The following is a 21186-nucleotide window of genomic DNA, read 5'->3' on the forward strand; positions in this document are numbered from 1 at the left end:
GCACTCAAGCCTACTCATTAAATTACGTTTTCAAGATTTTTAAGCATATTCAGAGTTCTTGTGCACAATGTGCGTGTCAGTTTCGAGGATCTCTCAATTCTGACTTCCATAACCGTGAATTAATTTTTTATTTTTCCATTGAGATGGATACCATTTTTCGTCCTAAAATTTATAATCTGTGGGGATGGCAATATTTTAATTTCAAGTGCATTAAAACTGGATTTTCTCACATATTTCCTTATATTTTATTGTGAAGAAGATGAGTTTTTTTGCCTGAAAACATTACCTTGGTTAACAAAACTGGTACCTTGCCCTGCTTCCTCCAGGTTTTTTTATTTTCATTTAGTGGTCAACGAGCATTAATTTTGAACATTCGGAACTGTGGAGAGACAGTTCTGTCAAGCGCAAATCTGTCTTCCTTTCAACAATGTCCCATTTATGCCTTCCCGTGCAGGCAGGTTATAACTTTCATATGAAATGTTCTGCTTTATCCTGCTCCACCCAAATTCTCATGTCACTTCCATCGCTGTGCTACCATATTTCACTGTAAGTTAAGTGAGGCAAGCAAGATCTGCCATTTGTTTCTTTTTCCCTTCCTCTCTCCAGAAAGAAGTTTGCTTAACTTCGTTATTAAAGGTTAGCATTAGAAAAAAAAAAGAAACAGCAGTAACTTGGAGTGATAAAAGCCAAGGTTTAGAAAGTCTCTTACTTCTTTGTGGAATAAAACACAACAGCCTTGTCAAATTGGGCCTGCCTTTGAGTTCAAGCTTATTTGTTAGCTTTAACCAGTATTTTTATCCTTTTGTCAACATAATCCATTTTGCTTTAAGTTCTGGGGTATTTTATAATTTGATAGCATTCCTCTTTTTTTCTTTCTGCCTGGTTTAGGCGAGTTTTGCTTTTAAATGCCATCACACACACAGAGCGCACGTGCACAGACAGACATGTATATGTGCATAAAACCTGCCACATACTGTTTATTCACCTAGCTTCCCATCCTACTTCAGCATTAAAGCCAAGACTACTTTTTCCCTTTTTTCTCTCATCTCTGATCAGCCGTTACTCCCGGACATTGCTCTGACCCAAAGCCGCACTTTCAAACCCCAAACGGCGGCAGGTGCCGGCAACTTCCCTCCATCCCACTCCTCGGAGGGGTTATGAGTGGGGTGGCTCGCTACCACGCCACGGGTGCTAGCACGGAGGCGGGCTGCCGCCGCCTCCCCCGGCCCCCTCTCCCACCTCGCCCCGAACGCCTCCTTCGATTCCACACGCACGCCCCTACGAAACCAAGATGGCGGCGCCAGGCCGAGGCCCGCGGAACCCGCCGCACCGTGACACGCCGGCCGCGCCCGAGCGTTGAGCCACGCCTCCCCTGCAGCGCCTCAACCAATCAGCAGCCTGGATGTAGCCTTCCACCAACGGGTAGAGCGGTTTCCCCTCGGCCGCCGCCAGCCCCACCGTACCAATCAGCCGCCGGGAGGCGCGGCGCGCCGTCGAGCTGGCAGGGCGGGTAGCCAATGGCTGACGACGAGATCCCGCCTCCTCCTCCGCTCCGTTGCTGGGGCAGCCGCTGTCAATAGCCCCCGCGCTCTGCCGCGGCGGCCCCTTTAAGCGTCGCTTGGCAACGGCGGGCAGGTACCGCCGGCGGCGCCGGGCCGGGCCGGGCCGGGTATCGCGCGGCGGAGGGGGGACCGGGACCGGGCCCGGGACCGGGACCGGGACCGGGCCTAGGCCGAGCCGCCGCGGGGAGGGGGGTGTGCTGGGATCCGCAGCTGCGGATCTCTTACTCCCGACGCGCCGTGTGGGCCAGGCTCACCGGCCCGGTCCCGGGGCAGTCGGCGGGGAGGGTGGCTGGGCCCCCGGGGCTCCCAGCGGCGGTGTTGGGGCGCGGAGGGAGGGGAGGCTTCGTCCCGAGCAGCGGCGGGTGGCAGGGAGCAGGCCTGGGGGGGGGCGGCAGCGAGGGCGGCGTCCCTTTCCTCAGAAGTCGTTTATTGCAGGGTTAAACGATCGCCCTTAAAAGGTGCTCTCACGTGCGGTTGTTAGTTGCTGTAAAAAAGCGTTACTCAAAAATAGTATTCGGTAAGAGCTTTAAGAACTTCTCCCCAGTCAAGGAAAATTGCTTGCTTACCCTTTGGGGACTGGAGAGCCGCCTTCAGGAATGGGGAAGTTGAACTGGTAAGTCCACGCACAGCGGAGGCATAGGCAGAAATACCAGCGACGGCCTGGGCCTCCTCGGTAGAGGATTTGGAAACATAAATCTCTTTCCCTGGTTGTAGGACTGGCCTATTTGGACTGCCGTTTCCTCATCTCCGACCTGGGACTTTTTCATTTTGAGATCTGCTGATGAAAGTTACGCTAAGTGTTACTGTCACGGCGTCAGATAAATTTAACGTTGGCTTTTAAAACCATACAACGTTTTAATTCGCCAAAAGCTGGTAAACCTAGAAGAAGTGCATACAGTGAAGTCAGCAGCTGCAGAAAGCTTCCCTAATAAAATATTTGCTCCTCACTGAAGCCTCATCAGTGAACATGTTTTGATGTGATACAAGTAAATTCTTTTGCTCCTCTCTCTTTTCCGTGAAAACAGCAATATTTGGATGTGAAAAAGATGAGTGGAGGAAGAAGAGGGAGGCAAATTTCTTTTGAAGTTATTCTTAAGTTCAGCACTTTAATAATGTGGATTGATGCTTTTGTACCTGTCTGAATCTGGCTTTCTTGGGCTGTCCCTCTCTCAGAATAGGTGGAAAAACTGCCCCGACCATTAGAGTTCAGCATTTGTACTCAGGAAGCGTCATATGGTGCCCAGTAAAAGCATGTAGCAGTTTCTGGTCTTAGAAAGGTATTGAGATTGAAAAGGACTTAAAGAGTTTTGTGAATTTTGCATTACTGAACTAAGCTCTGGGTGTACTGTGAGAGAAGAATTACTGAGTAATTTTCCTGTCTCTCTATTGCTTAATCCCTGTAATCCAGTAGTTCAATTTCTGTTTCTGTGATTTACTTAGGAGCGATGGGGAGACAGTATTCTGTCACCATTGCAGTTGTTTTGTGCTCTCTATTTTGTCTGTCACGTCCTTTGCAGTGACCTGGAGCTTGACTGCTTTTTCTAATAATAAGCATGTTTTCAATACAAAATATGTAAATCATAGCAATAGTAGAAGTTGCTGAAGTGAAGGAGCATGAAATTCTGGAAACAAAACTGTTTGTAAAGTTTGTGCAAGTCCCAGATTTACTTCAGCCATTCTGTACTGATCTGATCTTGATGCACTAGGCTTCTAAAAGCACGTGTGGAGCTCTTGAGGGGGAGGGGGTTGGGGTTTTGGTGGTGGTGGAGCTGAGTAGACCCACTGCTAACCCACAGTGTTTCACTCCTCACAAACTTATTAAATGTACCAAGGGAAAATAGATATCTATGTGGTTCTTACTCACATGAGTTGAACTTATTTTATAGTCAGCTCAAACTAGTTGGTAACAATTGAAAAGTCAATGAACCAAAGCGGTTCTTAATTAGACAGTCCTTAGGCTAACTGAAGTAAAACTCAAATATCCTAGTGATTCATTTATTCTCAAGATAAACTGTGCATTTTTTATGATAATCAAATTACATTATAAACTGAATTTGGCAGGACTTGACAGACTAAGGTTTCTTGTTTTGTATGGGAAGTATGATAGTATTACCAATTTATAAATCTGAAAACAATTTGAAGATTCAGAAAATGTTTCTGGAGATTCCTCAAGGGATCTTTTATTGATTCACCTTTTTCAATTTGTTGTCAGTCCATTGCTTTTCAAAGTGCTTTCAGAATGCATCAAAAATTACTGTTCATTTATGTTGCTGTATGTCAAAACAATACTTGGCAAAATATTCTCAAAAGTGAGAAATATCCAGTACAGAAGTGATGGATAATTCTAATCCTCCAGTTCTTACAATTTGTCTGTTTTAAATACACTGAGTTATGAAAAGCATTCTTCAAAAAGATTATTGCCTCTTCAGTGAACACTTGTGGGACTATAAAATAACTGATGAGCTTTAAGTCAGTAAGTGAAAGTGAGTGTTCTTATTTTAATGTATATATAATTAGACATCTTGATGATTGAACTGTAGGCATTTATGTTTTCCCAAAATGAAGTCCCATTTGTTTTGATTCATATTTGTTTTCTTTTCAAGAAAGTCTGTGCATGATGATTTCTTTCTGCCCTTCCGTGTCCTGCAGGCAGACAAAATGAGGGTGTATCTTGGCTATATCTACGCTGTTGAAGATAGTTGCCCCATAGAGTAATCCCTGCCTCCACACAGGGCTAGGTTAACCCCTCGAGATGTGGTGGTGCCTCTAACATTGATGTTCCCACTCCAGGAGCAGAGGACTCCTCTGGATGCCACGTGTGGCCCTGGGACAGACTTGCACTCAAGTAACAGACTAGGTTGCTTGAATTCCCACCAGTTTGTTTTATTCAGCATGTTGTTATGAGCAAAACAGGGAACACATCTTAGATGCAGAACCAACACTTGATTGTTAGTCTGATTAAAATCTTAACAGTCTAACCAAAGATTTGGTGTTAGTCCAGATACGAACATAGGTCAAACTACATATGGTTACAGTGGTATAGGCACAGACTCTAGAACCAAACCCTTTCTCTGGTGTTACCTTTGCCCACCCACTCTCCCTCTGGGATTTGACTGGCTTCAGCTGGGAGGGGGAAGTCTTTACAGCAGGTCATCAGCATCCCAAATCCTTCCCTGGCAGGAGGAGGATGGTAATGGTTTCTTCCTCCTTGACTTGGGATCATTTTTATATGCTTGTTAACACACTGTGCACCTTGCTCTTTATTCTGTTCTATTCTATTAATTGATTCATGGTTCCCCATTACATCTGAATTTACTACATGTGGTGTGTTTTACATATGTTGAGTACTTGTTCTTTGTTCTGTATGTTGCCTATAAAACTGGTTTTACCCAGCTCCCAAGACTGTGTCCCGTTGATGACCAGTAATTGAGCACAGGTGAGATGTTACAGCTTAGGGGCCCAGTACTGTTCTGCATTTGTGCTTTCAGGCCCCTGCAGTCTCCCCATGCCTGTACTCCTCTACGCTGCGTTTCTGCAAGGGTTGTAGATGTTTCACGCTGCACAGAATAACTACTTGTTATTGCTGTCTGTTAGTTATAAATGTAACAGTAGATGCTAGACAATTGTACAAAGCTAAGCAAAAAGCTGAAACAAATTAGGTAAGTTCCCTGGTTGTGAAATAATGTTGTTGCAGCTAAATAAGCTATAGCAAAGCTCCAGGCACCTGAGATGAGGTCAGAGGAAGTCTAACAATTTTTGTGCCCCATGTTAGCTGGAAATGAAGCCTGTGGCTTCAATGACACCACCACACTTCGTGTGGGTTACAAAAGCAACTACTATTCTTAAATTTTTTTTTTCAGTCAGGATGACTGTAGTAATATGAGGTCTGTGTTACAGCCGTCCAGAGTACTATTTTTATATTTTACATTATTTTAGTGTTTTAATGTAAACACATTGTTTTATACCTTATTCTATATTTTTTGCATTCACTGAGATTCTGTCCTGTGGAGACAGAACTGATACAGTCTTGCCTGTACACCCTCTAGAAAACAGGTTGTCCCCAAAACTCTGCTTGTGTTTCAGTTTGGGCTTGGTTTGCTCTTTGGGGAGCAAAATAACATACATTCTGCACAGATGTTTATGAGGCCAGGACTTAGGAGTGGAGCTGTTTGGGAGTAGGGATGCACCCTGATATGTTCTAATATTCTTACATGATCTTAGTTTTGCACTCATGAGCATGTCTGAGGGTCTGCATTATTTCAGAAGAAAAAAGAACAGTCATTGCTGAACATTTGAATGCTTGCAATAACTGACACCTTCCAGCGTGTGTTTAGCAATCTCTAAGCATAGCTTGTCTTCTTTCTGGGCTTTGCAATGCAATTTTAGTTTTCATCAGAATCCTCTCTGACATAAGTTTTAGGTGTGTAATTTATTTGGACCACTTCGAAAATATTTAGGTGCTTAAAAAGCACTATTTTGGAAAGTTACTCTCTAAGTAAGAAAAACGCTCTCTTCCAAATAATTCAATATTAATTTCCCAGCAGCTTCCCAGTTTAGAAATCTGTTGGGATATTTATTCCTCTAATTCCTTCTGTATAGATTATGAGGGCAAATGGATTCCAGTCACTGGGGAGAGAGTTGTGCTAACAGTGAGCTGGGCCAGAAAGCTTGAATTTGTAATGAAAACTGTCTTGGCAGCTGACATTTCTGTTCTGCTTGGCTATGCAATTCTGCATGTATAGACAGTGGAATAGAAGGCTGAGAAGCATGCTAAGTTTATTTTATTGGGAAATAATACAGTGAAAAATTTACAGCTCGTTTACAGGTATGTTGTATGCCCTGCAGTGTAGAGGAGTTTTGATTGAAAGCTGCTCAATTTTTTGTGTGTAGTTTGCTTTACCATTTAGAAATGGATGTGGAGCGTATGTCACTCAACAGGCAGAACTGATGGGCTCTGATGCAAGTCCTGTTTATTCACCCATTAGAAGCTTGATGTCCTGAAGTTGGATTGAAGGCAGATAGATGGTGAAATAAGCTTGAGAGCTGTGAAGTGGTGAGAGAGGCAGAAGACATGGGAGACTGAGTGTGGTCAGTAAAATACTTCCTAAGCTGATGAGGAAAACTTTGGGTATATTTGCTCCATTATATTCTCAGGAAGTGTCTCCAAAAAAAAGGTAAAATCACCTTATTTTGCATGAGATTAGGGGATTTTTCAGTTTACATTAAAAGACAGGCTGTGGGAGCAGCCCTTCTCGTTTTATACCTGCTGCAGATGTAATGTTTACCATATACCAGCAGTGTGGTCTCTCTTATCAGATAAAAAAACCCCAAAAGGCTATATCTGCATTTTCCTATAAAGCACATGACATAAATGTGTGTGCTTCTGCCAGTTCTTGAAGGCATGAAACACTACAGATGTTGTGGGGTATGAGACTACTTTCCGGGGCAAAGGCTGTGATACATAGCTACAGTCTCATTAGCAGTTAGGGACAGAATGTCCTCCAGAAAAATGGGACAACTGATTTTCAAGCCCATTATTTAACATCATTGGAGTGTCAGAAATTGAGATATGGAAACTTAGTCAAATTCTACAAATATCTCAGTTCTAGTTGCATGAATAAGTTGTTAATTCATTTGGTTAAAAAGTTCTAAAATATGTTTAAATTAGTTTCCTGAATAGCATCAAACCCTCTTTCTAACCTGGGAGTAATTTCTTATTCTAGATTTAGCTGTCTAATTTTCTGATTTCTCTTTTGGGGATGAAGTACCTCAAACTACTGAGTGTAATACTAGTAGCATTCCTGGAGTGTGATGTCTGTCACATTTAATATAAATAATAAGGCTAATTAGCACAGCACGTGGCATAAGGTTATAGGAATCCTGAATAATTTTACAGGGGTTTTTTACCTTTCTTTCTTAACTAAAGAGCAAAACCATTCTCAGTTTTTTCTCTCTCTCTAAATTGTTACAGAAAAATGCATTCTGAATGATAACTACTGCTTGCTGAACTGAACTGCAAAGATCTCATGCTTTGGAGATGAAGATGATAAACCCAAGGAAATAATCCAGCTGCTGCCATTGTGGCAACTGAAAGATCCTTTGTGTCAAAATGAACAGTCTTTGAGAAAATCTGGAAAGCCATTAAATCTGAAAAATGGGAGAAAGAGTAAGGAGCCCAGATTCTGAACATGACAGGAAATCAGAGGGGGATAAAAATAGTGACTCCTATTATTCAGATGAAGATAATGCATCTCGTTCATCTGGCCAGTCGCCAACACTAAGCTATCCATCTACGAGCCAAGAAAAAAGAGATCACAAAACACAAACTTCAAACAGCCTTGTGCACTACCAAGGTAGGTAGATAGCAGAAATTGCTGTTTGTAACTGCGCTAAAGAGTTGATTATCTCTGAAAGCTGAAATAAAAGTGGGAAACTACCATTATGAAAATCTACAAATAAGGTTCACGTGAATTGTGCTACAGATGGCAGGTAGACCATAACAATGTCCATTGAAAACTGAAATTAACCTGTTCCTCCATAAGGAGGATTTTTGGTGATTTTCAGAATTATTCATATTTTTCATAACTAGTGAACATGGCTCTTATACTAGCCTTTTGTTGAATCATGCTGATGCTCTCCTTTTGTCTTTGGCAAAAATACTTGAGGCCAAGAACTCAAGGCAAGTCCTTACTATGCAGTCAGTAAAAGAGAGACAATTGTTAAAATTTCTCTGACAAAATACCCCTAAAGATCTCTCTCTTGTGGAATTCTAATTGACTAAGCTTTACAGTGTAATACTGAGTACTTTCGAAAAATAAACAAATGAAAAGACCACTAATGAGGCAAGAGAGAGAAAATGTGTTTGGCGAAAGTTAGATGCGTGTGGAAATTCAAAAGAAAGTTTTTCTTGGTCCTTCCTTGAGGGTAAAATATTTCCAATTTGAGATGAAGTAGCTCCACCTTTAGCTCCCTCACACACACCTCACCCACATAAGCTGCTTTCTTGGCTGAGATTGTGGGGTAGTGAACATCCCTACAAAAACGGAGAGAATGGTTATACAGGTCCTGGGCTGAAGTAGGGATGTGAAGCTTCTCTGCTGCACTTCAAGAGCTTGATCTAAATAATTGCACACATTTTCTGTTGAAGTCAGAGCATATCCTGCCTTTCTCAAGCAAGTGCTCTATTTCATTCGTAAGTGCTTGATACCGTATTAATTATTTGGTCAACATTATGATCTAGAGTGTGCCAGAAGATCTAACCATAAATATTGAAGTTGCCCAGGGAGCCTGTCTCTTCAGATCTTTGACAATGTTGGTGTCCTGGTGCAGCTAGTGTTTTGCCGAGCTTCTCTGTGTTCAGAAGTGGCATCTGCTCCATAGCAGTCATGGGTTAGCTTTCAGGGTAACAAAAACTGCAGTTCCACTGTGCTATTTAATTTGGAGGGGGCAAATGAATGACTAGCTCTTTGATTACATAGCCAGAATTGAACTTACTTATTACATGGAGGTATTGTGAATGTCATGTTGTTCTTGAAGGACACTGTTCCCCAATTTAGCTATACGGTCAAAAGTGCAAACTTGGTATTGGAATTTTCTATTCTGCCCTAAATGTGGAGAAATTCTTGAAGGGGCTGGAAGTCTAGGGTTAATGGGAATTCTCTTAGCTGGTGATAGGAGTGGCCTCATTCCTGCAGTGCATGTATTAAATAATCTTTTCACACCTGAATGTGACATTAGAGTTCTTTGTAAAGGAAAAAAACCCTTCTTTTATTTGCCCAAGCTGTGGAAAAAATAAGCATCAAGCAGAAAAATGAGTATTTGTGCAAAATGTTTAGAGGAAAAGATAAGAAGGTATTTTAAAGCTGTTATTTTTGCTGTAAAATACTCTGTAGAATAGAAACATGGTGAGCGCCAAAGGGGAGGAAGAATTTGCTGTCACACACTCACTGTCTGTGTATAGGTAACTGCACTACTGCTGTATCCCAGCTTTCAAGCCTGAATTATAATCTGCTGCTCAGTATGTTTCTTCCTAACGCTGATGTACCTTAATGAATTATGCAGTCTCTATATATTCAGTTGTTTTAAGAGATATTTTTCGTGGATTATATGCTTCATTCTTTGAGCGTGGGTTGAGAGGCAAATAAGATAGAAACAAAATGTTTAGCCTTTATCTGTGGGGATGACAATAAAATAATATCAAATAGGAATGCGAGTGATGCATAGTGGTAATCAAATAAGGATACTGTGTGGAAAATAACTTGTGATACAAGAATAAATTATTTAGGAGAGAACTGAATTTTCATGGGATTTATAATTTTGCTTTGGAGGCTTTTTGCATTGAGCCTTTGAAATCTGCTGTTTTGTCTGTAAGCATGGCAGCTGGATTTGAAAACACTACTGCATTTGTCTGAGAGAAATACATCTTGCATAATACGTGACTAGCTAACTCTCAGCTAATTGTTGCCATTTTAAAAGCATTTGATAATATTGTATGCATAAGAGTACAGTATTTCTAAAACGTTTTAATAAACATCATCAAATATTAACAAAATATGACTGTTATTTCTGATACAATTTGCAGATGATTACAATGGTCCTATATTAATGATTGCAAATATTACTTCTTACAGTCAGATCACAGACATAAATCTCCATTTTTATTTTTTTTTATCTATCAAAAGAAGCATAAGTCTATCATATATATGCCTTTTATTGTCTGGTTTGAAAGCCGCAATCTCTGCTAAGTATTGTAAAATTGTTTCAGGCAGAGCTTTATTCCAAGAAGGGTGTCAGAATAGGCAAACTGCGTTGTCTTACAGTAAACATGCTTTTTATTTTTCCTTTCTTAGCCACAAAGAAATTGGGTTCCAAATATGCACCAAGCAAAAGAGGGACGCGGTGGGGTTTCCGTTCTCAGAGCCTCACTAGGGATTCTCCTGCAAAAGATATAGATCTTGTTACAAAAAGAGTTCTTTCAGCTAGGCTGCTGAAAATCAATGAGCTCCGAAATGAACTGACTGAACTCCACATCAAACTAGATGAGCTGCAGAAGGAAAACAGGGCACTGAAGAGGCTTCAGCACAGGCAGGAGAAAGCCTTGAATAAGTTTGAAGATACGGAAAACGAAATCTCTCAGCTCCTTGCTCGGCACAACAATGAGATTAGAATACTAAGGGAGCGCCTACGAAAATCTCAAGAGAGAGAACGTGCAACTGAGAGACGGCTGAAAGATTCGGAAGATGAACTGTACAGAACAAAAACTGTCTTGCAGAAATTGAAGAAGCTGTCTGCAGATAAGCACCTTGCCGAAAGAGATGACCTGGCAAAGAAACTAGCCTATGCAGAGAGCAGGCTAGAGGACAGTGAAAAAAGAATTAAGGTGAGATGACTTTCTTTTTGTAAGAAACTCTGGTACAGATATTTCGTACCATAATGAGCTTCATGAACTGTATTTTTTCACAGTTGTGGAGCAAATAGAAATTTTTTATTTTTTTTTTTTACACATAAGTAGCATCAAGTAAATTATTTCCAAGGTGATTATATAGTTATATACTTGGTATTTGTGCATTCGAATTTCTGTCTACAAATTAAGTATATTTTTGTCAGATTATATCCTGTGGACTTTTGCTTTTAAGTGTTTTTATAACTACTAGTAATGTTTCAGAAGTGCATGCAGCTGTAATACAACTTTATGCAATCTAATTTATCGTCTTGGAGGGGAAACATGTTAAAAATTTTCTGGGTATTTAGGGAACTGTATACTTAAATTCTAAAAACCACATATATAGTAATTCTTTTTCAGTTTCGTGAACTGCATTCATGCAGTGTTTGATTGTCCACTATTCTGCGCATCCGAGAGCTGAGCTGAACAAAATTACAGAAATTTTTTTAATACTGAAATGAGTTTTAGAACACTTTACAGGTATCCATTGTAAGAATTTTGTACAATATATTTTAATTTTGTTCAGCAAAAATGTTTACGTTTTTGTAAACATGTCTAAAAACCTCATCTTAAAAATAATTACGTTAACACTATTAAACTGTTGGTAGTTGTATGCAATACTATTTTTAGCTGAAGTCATGTTGGTCATTAAAATGGTGTTAAATTTTGGTGCCTATATTAGTAATTAAACCTAAATTACATTACAGAGATAATGTAATTGTGTAATTGGGAAATCCAGAGGATTAAGCTGGAAACTAAGCTTTCATAAAATAAATCCCAAAATACCAAGATACACACTGCTGAGTTACCCAAATCACCTCACCCTGTAGTGTCACCATCTGGCATCTGTAGTCTTATGATCAGGTATTTCAGCATTTGTAGTACTGGATAATGTTAAAATGAATCATGCTCTAAAAAGTAAGGGATTTTCTTCTACTTTTTTTCCTTCTCTCATCATCACAGGTTCACTTAAAACAGCTATTGCAAGATGAGAGTATGTAAATGAAATCACAATCACAAATTTGTTTCTAGGAGAAAGGTTAAAAATTATTTCTTGTCTTCTTCCTTCTAATCCTGCACTTTCAGGGAGGTATTCTGTTTCTTAACCATCAGTCTGAGATTTGTTTTAGAGATCTGGAGGTCCACCGTGCCAAGAGCTTGCAGAAAGTAGTGTGTGTTCCCATTATGTCCTCAAATCACCTCTCAATACTCCAGAAGGATGAGCTGCAGCATCTGCAGGTGCTCTGTCTGCCTCCTCAAAGTTAGGATTAAGGGTTTAAGTGTATTCAGTGTTACAGCAATGGTGGAGCCAGTATCTGAATCCAAGACGCTGGTTTACTGTAATTTTATTTAAGTAATTTGACTATTAAAAAAGTATTATTTCATTTTAATTGAAGGATCTGGAAAAAAATCTTGAATTGAGTAGTAGCAGTTTTCAACGAGAGTTACATTCAAAGAAGAAAAAAATGTATGAGGCTCAAGAAGAAAATAGAGTTCTCCAAGAAGAGCTTCATCAACTAAATCAGAAGCTGAAGGTAAAATGTGAAGCAATACAAGTTGCTAACCTTGTTCTGGCATTTTATCTTTGGAAGTATCTGTAATTAGGTTTGAATAGTTTACCAGTGACTGCACTCTCTGGTGTGTGCTTAATTATATACCACACGTGAGTTCTTTTCCTGCTTTAAATTGAAATGTTCTGTGCTCTGCCCCTACAGTGTTTATAACAGGAATGCCTCTACGTTAATCATTATTGTTAGCACTAGTTAAGAAAAGCAAGATCAAGTACATAGCCAAACATTGCGATTAAACCACAAGATCTACTGGAAAATTAGGTTTTGAAGGCTTGAATTTAGAAATAAATCTGCAGGTATATACAGTACTTTATGTTACTAAGGTACTTGCATTACAGTAGGTTTGTGTAAAGATTAATTTCATGTATTTGTGATATCCATGTGTGTTGCTAAATTTGTGCAAAGGTTTCTTTGCATCCCCCGACCCCATCATTGCCCAAATTCTAAATGTAAAGACTGAAAATACTGTTGTGTTCGACCTAGTCGGTTTATCTTTAGAAAAAAATAATTAAATAAGACTTGAGCTAAAGTACTTAGCTGCTAGGAGAATTTCCTTGAAACCCCAAGTCTCAGACATATAATGGATATACACCAGTTTACCACCTTACTAGCTACCAAGCAAGTAGCATTAGTAACTCAAAAACTTACTTGTTTAAAGTAGGTGTTTTAAGCCTGATTTGTTAGTGGAGAGTTTACTATTTTGAAAATATTTTCATTATCTCATGATTTCTGATAAATCGCTGTTCATTTCTGTATTTTATTCAATAAATGTCATGAAAGAAGAATATGTCTCTACCTCTATGATGCAGCGGGCCTCTGCTCTGTGGTGCTGACATGCCCTGTAACATTGCTAGCATTGAAATGCTTAACTCTTTACAATACTGAAAATTCAGTTGTACAATCTATACATACATTGTAAGTCTTATTCAGATTTATGGCATTTAGTTTTATTTTCACTACACAGATGCTTCCCCCCCCACCCCAAATATTTTGTTAATGAGTTTTGGCGGGGGGGAAGTTCTATCTGCTTTTTTATAGCATAAGCAAAGTTAGGAATGTGATTGTTCTCCTTAAAACACTGGATGTAACTATTGATTAGTCTATATTACAACATATATTTTTAATTTAATTTACAGCTTTGCTAATGACTAGTAAATGAAATGTTAGTAACTCATTGTTATACCTGCCTCTCTCATTCACAGGAAAAAGAAAGAGAACTTGAAGCAAAAAATATATATGCTAATCGTATGTTGAAGCTATCACCAAGAAAAGACACGGATATTATACAAAGAAAAAGAGGTAACTTATATAAAGCAATAAAGGCAGAAAAATTAATAGCAACGCATTTGACCCTACCACTGCTTGTTCAAGAATGTTTACTTTTTCGCACTGCTTTCAGCACAGCACTGGTTACAAAGAAGGGCACTTTGTTTGTTTGACTATTCTCTAACTGCAGCAGAACCAAAACCCAGAACTTCATCAAACAGCGTTCTTAACTCCTTTTATACCAGATGTTCCTGGGTGAAGGAGGAGGAGGAGATTGTTTAGTAAATTCTCTTAATAGAGCATAGATAATGTCTACATGACAATAAATTACAGAGGCTTTAAAAATATGTAACTTCACTACTATGAATATTTTGGTGATTTTTTTTATTTATTTTTGTACTAATTCAAATTTACTGTCTGTCAGATGAGCTGCAGTCTTTTATTTTTCCCTCAAAGAGTACATCTGTCCCAGAGCATAATCTTTGAAAAGTATCAGTGCAGTGATTTCTTCTGGCGTGACAAGGCAGCCTCAAGTCTTATGCTACCCACATAAATATGTGTGTCTATATGTGTGCCTCTGTGTGTACTCAGACTATTTTCACTGGATCAGTAGAATCTACTTGTCAGAGGAAGCAGGAATTTATGGGACTGTTTTAAATATTTAATGCCAGCATTTCAAACAGTTTGTCTGCTGCTCATTTTATTATAGATACCCTACTATCATTCCATTTTGGGTTCAGAGTTTTTTAAATGTCATTCCATAGACATAAGTGTATGTGTTTCAAAGATGCAAATAAGTGAATTTTTATTTTATGAGTTTGCTTCTCTACATGTAGCTTCTGTGACAAAGCAGTAAGATGAACAAGATATTTTGTGGGTTTTTTTTAACAGATACTCAGTATACTGTAATGACTTTATAAGTAGCTTTAAGGCTAGGGGTTTTATTATTCTTTTCAGTAGGTTTTGCATGCAATTTTTTTTTAATTAGCTTTAACAGATGCTGAAAACAACTGTGTGAAACTTGTCAATACTTTCTGCTTCCATTGGCTCCAATACAGTCTTTTATGTTTGCTGCAAATCATTAAAAATGAGAGATAGGTATATTGTGGGATATTTTCAAGTGAAAACATGATTTAATTAGTTTGTATTTTCTACAGCCAACAACCAAAATATTAAAAAAGGAGCACAGCTCACAAAAGGTGTACAGACCAGTGGATACTTCTCACCAGTAGAATTTCTTCCCGAATCAGAACTTGTCTGTGGTGACACAGTAAACAAGAAAGAAGGGATTCTTCCTAAAATAGTGAGTTCCATAATAATTTGAGATTTGCTCCAGATAACTCGCCTGTTAGACTGAATGTTTAATGCAGAGCTTATATTTTAGAAAATATGTGTAAATGTACAAGTATATAGAAAATATAATTTAGAAAACATTCTGATCTTTAAGAGAAACTTTACCCTTACAGAAATATCATTCTCCATTTTGTGACACTTAGTTCATCATATTCTATGTCTTACTGATAACCATTAACTCAATCTGTTTCTTTTTCTGCCACTGGCATTTCTTTGAAGTTTTTAAGACTACATTTTGGGTTTCTCCCTTTTTCTTTATTTCTAATTCTTATTTGAGCAATCTGTTGTTGTCTCTCTTTTTGCTTTGGTCTTAATTATGGTTTCTTTTACTTTCCAGATTTATTTCACAATGCATAAATCTAACACTTCCTCTTATTGTCATAGTGCTGGTATTTCTTCTGTCGTTTTTCCAGCTTTGTGAATATGGTTGAATTTTTTTGGTTTTCCATTTCCCTTTTTGTGATAAAATAGTACCATTAGAAGTATTGCTAATAATTCTGTGACCTCAGGCTAAAATCAATGAGATTTGTAAGGTATTACAAATCAGAGTGACACAGATTCTGGTACAAATTGTACAAATTCTGATTATATAAGGCTAGGACTGTTTGTCAAAATAATGCTCTGATGATGGTCTTGACTGGCTTCCTGGTAGGACTGAAGCTTTTTCATGGCTGTTTCATTCCTATGTTCTCTCTTCCAAAATCCTTTCTGTAAGTATGGATGTAGTTTAATGTATGCATTCTTCCAGCATATACTTTGGTGTGTGAGTTACAGAACCGCACAGTTGGTACAAGTGCAGTTCGTGGAGTCCAACTATATGTCATCTTACAAACCTCTCTAGTTCGTGTATGGCTATTGCTTTAAGTAACGTAAATTAGATTTGGGTAGCCTGTGCTTTCATGAGTTTTCTAAGTGAAGTATTTTAAATACTTGGCCACCATCACTTTTATGAAGTTGTTGGGGTTTTTTTTAAACATAATAATGATAACCTTGTACAGGAAGGAAAAATACTTGGAAGTTGGTTTGGCTAATAGTCATATTTTCTTTGTTCTTTAAGTAGTAACTGTTTCTCTTCTTTCTCTTGGAAGTGCATTTTAATCTAGAAGCTTATTTTGCTCTAAAGTAAGCACAAACTACAAAGTTAGCACCCACGTGTTGGATTACACTGGCTTTCTCTTCACTTCATTGCCACTACTTTTCTGTATTAGTGATTTTTACTGCTGACATTAGTATCTTTTCTGCTTAATCAGAAGTTAATCTTAATCAGAAAGTTCTTTCCTTTTAAATGTGGATGTATATGCACTAACTGAATTTTTCAGCAAAGATTAAACCTTGCTCTTTCACTGTTTGTTACTTAATACTTCATAACACTGAAACTGAATCTACAACCCACTCACTTGAGTCAAAAGATCAGATTCTGGAAATAGAGGATAAGTAATTGCTTGTTAAAAGAATAAGGTGATGGGGTCTGGCCTTCTGTTAAACTCCTTGAAAAAGACAACTTCTGACTTCTAAAGAGAACTGCCCTAAGACAGTGATAATTTTGCTTTATGATATCAGAGCTGCAACTTTCCTGAAATGCATAATACAGAGTAGAGCTGATTGTCTATTCATTTTGTTTCAGGTGCATAAAACTATGCTAAAGGTGATAAGATTTTAGGGCCAAACCCCTAGGTTGTCAAATCTGGTTTAGTTTAGATGACTTGCTCGTTTTTATGTTTAATGGTAAGAATGTGATTTTAGAATGACATAGAAGTTCGTATGATTTTGTTTGTTTGTTTTATTGATTATTTTCCCCCAATAGTTTCAGGTTTTTATTAATTTATTTCAGGAAAAAGAAACTCAAGACAAGGGATGGAAGGAGCAAGCAGACTTCCCGAGACAAGACCAAGACCGGGAAAGGGAAGAGAAACTGAAACGTTTTCCGGAAATACAGGCTTTAGAGGAGAGGGGTCTAAAACTTCATGATGGTAAGGAAATGGGCAGCTGAAGGCTGGAAAATACACCATAGAATACTAATCAAGTGAGGCTTCTAGTTTCTTGTGAGAAGAGCAAAATGATTTTGCAGAGATCACTACAGTGGAAAATTATTTTCAGTTACATTATGCAAAGAGAATCGGAAAGAAATAAGGGATATAGAATAATCTGTGCCCTGTACTCAGCTGTGATTAAGTATGCAGCAGCAAAAAATGCTGTCCATGAAGAAGTAGTGAAGCCTGAGAGATTTTGCTTTACAAAATAAGAATGACATAGCAGGTAAATGCTGATGTTCTCTCTTACTTGCTAGATGTTATTGAGGTAGGCAGTAGATTTTGACTATTGTAGAACAAATCTGCATTTCTTAATATGGCCTGTTTTTTCAGTACATATCTACTTGTATCATTTGAAATTGTAGTTTCTCTTTTCACTTGTGGTTATCTGAATTATTTGGTGTGGCTATTTGAGTAATGCCAGTTTTATTGTTATCTTTTAATATTGCTTTTTTATTCATTTGGTTTTCACATCTTAATGACTTACGTTCACAAGTCTCTTAATCTAAAGTATTTTAGATGGACTGCATCCTGTCATATTAAAATACTCTTTCAATGATTATAGTTAATGAACAGTAACACTTACTCCAGATGACAAGGAAGAATTCTAAAAATTTATAGCTGCTTTCAGAGGTAAATTCTGTGAAAAATCTTCTACCTCCACTGGCATCAGTGCACAACTTATATAAGCGAAGAATCTGTTCTGTTATGTTTCTGGGTAAGATGATTTGACCACCTTACCCATCTTACAGTATAAGCTTATATTTTCCCCACCTTACGTACAGAAAGGCAGCTCCTTACTTAATTTGGTATGGTGATATGTTATTGAAAAAAATATATATTAAAAATATTAACTGAACTGTTGCAGTTATTTCTGTAAGCTTGATCTGAAGTACAATAGATAACATGGAACTTGATGAAAACATCAGTCAGAAATTTGAATAAAGTGTTCAAAGGGGAATGCCAGTATGTCGAAGGGGCCAAGCAGTTGTATTCAACTTTTGGCCAATCACACGTCTGTTGTCTTGATAGAAAAATATTTTGAAGAGAGAAATATTTGAGAAGCTTCCGTTTTCTTGTACACATAAGTATTTGCAGGTTCTATCTAGAACTTTATGACTGTTTTGCACCTTTGGTGTCCCTTTATAGCTACGCAAACTCACATTTGGTATTTGCACAGACACTCTCGTTGAATTCACGTGGTGACACAGAGAACACTCATGTGAAGGTGTTTTCTGTATGCAGCAGATGCAGTATATTTAAATCATTCACTACTTGAAACCGGTAATGACTCCTTTGACTTTGCGGCCTGATAGCTTCACAGGAATAGTTCCCTTTATGGAAAAAACCTGAAACATATATCCCAGAACCATCCTAATGTCAGTGGTGCTGACAAAAATAAAGTACTGTGCAAGTCAGAACTATTAAAAGCAGTGATGTTGTATTCATTTTCATTCCCACCCAGGAAATGGGAAGGCAATTGGCAGAAATGAAATTCCTCTGAAAATTCTAAAACACGAATAATGCCCTTATCCCTTTGGAAGACGACAGTAAACTGTTATATCTTAGCAGAGAACCTGGTGTGAATTTAGTTGTAATTTTTGAATAATTTATTTTTTCAGTAGGGAAACCATATTATGTATAGAAGAGTATATTAAAAACTCAATGGCTTTTGCTTGCATTATTTTCAAAATAATCTTTTAAAGGCATTTTAAAACTAAATCATTTTAAATAATATTTAAACATTTCCTGCAGAGTGGGAAAGGGAAGAATATGACAAAATGAAAAAAGAAAGCAGCTTTTTATTGGATAAAGAAGAGAAAACAAAGATGGAGACAGAAATCCACAAACCTGAAGTAGAGAGAGAAAGCACTGAAATGCTGGAAGAGCGGCGAAAAAGAGAGTTCCTGCTTACTAAAATGCAAGAAATTGATAGAGAAACGCAAAATATGACAAACATGAAACCTGCTTCCCAAGCACCACTCATAAATACAGCAAGAAAGTCTGATTCCCTGGAGAAAAAAGAAAAAACTAATCAATTCTTTGAGATTCCCGGGAAGGTTACTAATGGATTTCCTGCAGATGACAGCCAGGATGATGCCACAAGAGCACAAGGGCAGAAGCAACGAAGTCTGAGGACTGTAGATTTAAGTAGTAAGTTAACGTTTGGTAGTTATGTACCTTCCTTTGGGAAAGGATCGGGGAGACCGAGTTGGCTTACTCAAAAAAGTGACAACTTGGAAGAAAATGTTAAGGAAAATGCAGATTTCAATAGTAAGAAAGAAAAAAAGTCCAATTTAATGGAGCAACTCTTTGGAAGCAGTGCCAGTACCATTCTTTCTACAAATAACGATACAACACCTTTTGACATAGATTGGGACTCTAGTAATACTCTTCTTGTCGATAAAAACAGTAAAGTCAAAGAAGACAATGAGCTTTTTGGTGAAGGAAGAAACCTAAACAGACACCGTTTGCAACACACTACAAGCAAGCCAGGAGTTAAGACCCTTGGTTCTTTAGAGGATGAAATCGAAGAAGTAATCTTACAATGATCATATTTTTGTATGTTTCATATGTAAATACTGAAAAAATATTTTCATGTAATATTTATTAGATACAGATTTGAAACATTTCAGATATATTGTAAAGCCTTATGAAGGAATAATTTACATAAATGGGAATATGTATAGAGGAAAGATGCACTTTGATAAAACAGCCTAACCTACATGCAGGAAATTTCGTCTGAAATGTAATATCCAAATACAGACCTTGGAGATATGGCAGTGACTCTTTTGGCAGAAAGACAGGGAAGGTGTCCTGAGGGACTTTGATAGATGAGGTAGGTGCTGGCTGGCTGCTTCAGTCAAGCAGAGAAGATGCTTTTGCCCCAACTTGGGCTTCAGACCGACTGTCCCTGTTGCTGTGTGGCACCATCTGACTTGTGCAGCTGTGGCCTGGGGTCCACGAGGCTCGGTAGCGCAGAGCTGGTAGGGGTGCCATAGGAATGGAAGGACTCGCAGAGGCTTACGCTGACTTGCGCCCTTTTCTCACATTCTCTCTCGCACCCTTTGTGCTCCCTCTCCCTCTTGCTCTCCTGTGCGCTCTCTCTCTCACTCTTGCCCTTTGCTTGCTCTCGCCCTCTCTCTCTCGCCATCGCTCTCTAAATTTTTGAGACTTACTGATGTGTAATGGTATGTTAAGTAAAATTACACGTCTCACAAGGGAGCATTATTATTTATTGCAGAATAAGTTGGCTAAGAAGTCGGCAAGCTTTTACGTGGCAGCCCTGGCATTCAGGGCAGCTACTAGATGAGGATCTCTGGCTAGCCAGCACAGGAAGCGTTGGGGTTTTTTTACACGTAGGCTGCTCACAGTACACTGCTTTTCATTTGGAGTACTTCTTTTAGGCGTCAGATACTTTCTTTTTCAGGCACTCGGAGAGCCTCTTAACTGTGTCAGGAGAAGGCATGTGTAACATCAGTGTCATGAAATGGATAGAAGAGACGTACCTAGAACAAAGGCTCAGGTAGAAAGAGAATATTCTATACTGCAATCATGTTCTCTCAGAAGAACATCAACAGAAAGAAAATTAACTCAGGAACAGCTGATCTCTCTTCTGCATAGGTTTTCTGTAGACCTTACCACCAAGTTTGTCTAACTCTTCTCATATATTCAGGTTATATTTATTATATAATGCCATTTTTTGTAATTTCTGAATTTTCTATGTAAAATTCCAATTATTACTAAGTAATTTTTTAACAAAATGGTTTTATTAAATTACTTGAGTAAAATTTTTGTGTATAGATCATCTTTAACAAAAAGTTCTGACTTTTTATATCACATTATTGATACTGGGTGGTGGGGCAAAAATTGGTAGCAACATTGCTAATGATGTTATTCACTGCATGGTGCCATGTACACAAACAAAAAGGTAGGCAATGAAGGATTTAGCAGAGGCATTC

The 21186-nt window shown here is 38.4% G+C and overlaps 1 protein-coding gene across 4 annotated transcripts; it reads left to right on the forward strand.

Moving 5' to 3' along the window:
• Positions 1 to 1516: 1516 nt before the first annotated feature.
• Positions 1517 to 20689, forward strand: LCA5 (Leber congenital amaurosis 5). Of its 4 annotated transcripts, XM_010565755.1 has the most exons (10): positions 1517 to 1635; positions 2741 to 2839; positions 7534 to 7915; positions 10412 to 10941; positions 12402 to 12539; positions 13778 to 13874; positions 14999 to 15144; positions 17026 to 17164; positions 18980 to 20063; positions 20655 to 20689. In XM_010565755.1, exons 3-9 carry the CDS (start codon positions 7717 to 7719, stop codon positions 19774 to 19776), a joined length of 2046 nt encoding a protein of 681 aa, XP_010564057.1. In that variant the 5' UTR covers positions 1517 to 1635; positions 2741 to 2839; positions 7534 to 7716; the 3' UTR covers positions 19777 to 20063; positions 20655 to 20689. The 4 variants fall into 4 exon arrangements, with proteins under 4 accessions (XP_010564057.1, XP_010564056.1, XP_010564059.1 ...); XM_010565754.1 differs by lacking the exon at positions 1517 to 1635 and having other exon boundaries at positions 2328 to 2839; XM_010565757.1 differs by lacking the exons at positions 1517 to 1635; positions 2741 to 2839 and adding an exon at positions 2328 to 2548.
• Positions 20690 to 21186: the final 497 nt, after the last annotated feature.

The sequence above is a fragment of the Haliaeetus leucocephalus genome, unplaced genomic scaffold (assembly GCF_000737465.1).
Source record: "Haliaeetus leucocephalus isolate CR32 unplaced genomic scaffold, Haliaeetus_leucocephalus-4.0 Scaffold195, whole genome shotgun sequence".
Taxonomy (NCBI): domain Eukaryota; kingdom Metazoa; phylum Chordata; class Aves; order Accipitriformes; family Accipitridae; genus Haliaeetus; species Haliaeetus leucocephalus.

What these genes read in the sequence shown, in the direction of transcription:
- LCA5 (XM_010565755.1), top strand. Translation starts at nt 7,717, where the DNA reads ATGGGAGAAAGAGTAAGGAGCCCAGATTCTGAACATGACAGGAAATCA. An exon ending in CAGCCTTGTGCACTACCAAG is followed by an intron (nt 7,916 to 10,411) that starts GTAGGTAGATAG and finishes TTCCTTTCTTAG; the next exon opens with CCACAAAGAAATTGGGTTCC. An exon ending in ACAGTGAAAAAAGAATTAAG is followed by an intron (nt 10,942 to 12,401) that starts GTGAGATGACTT and finishes TTTTAATTGAAG; the next exon opens with GATCTGGAAAAAAATCTTGA.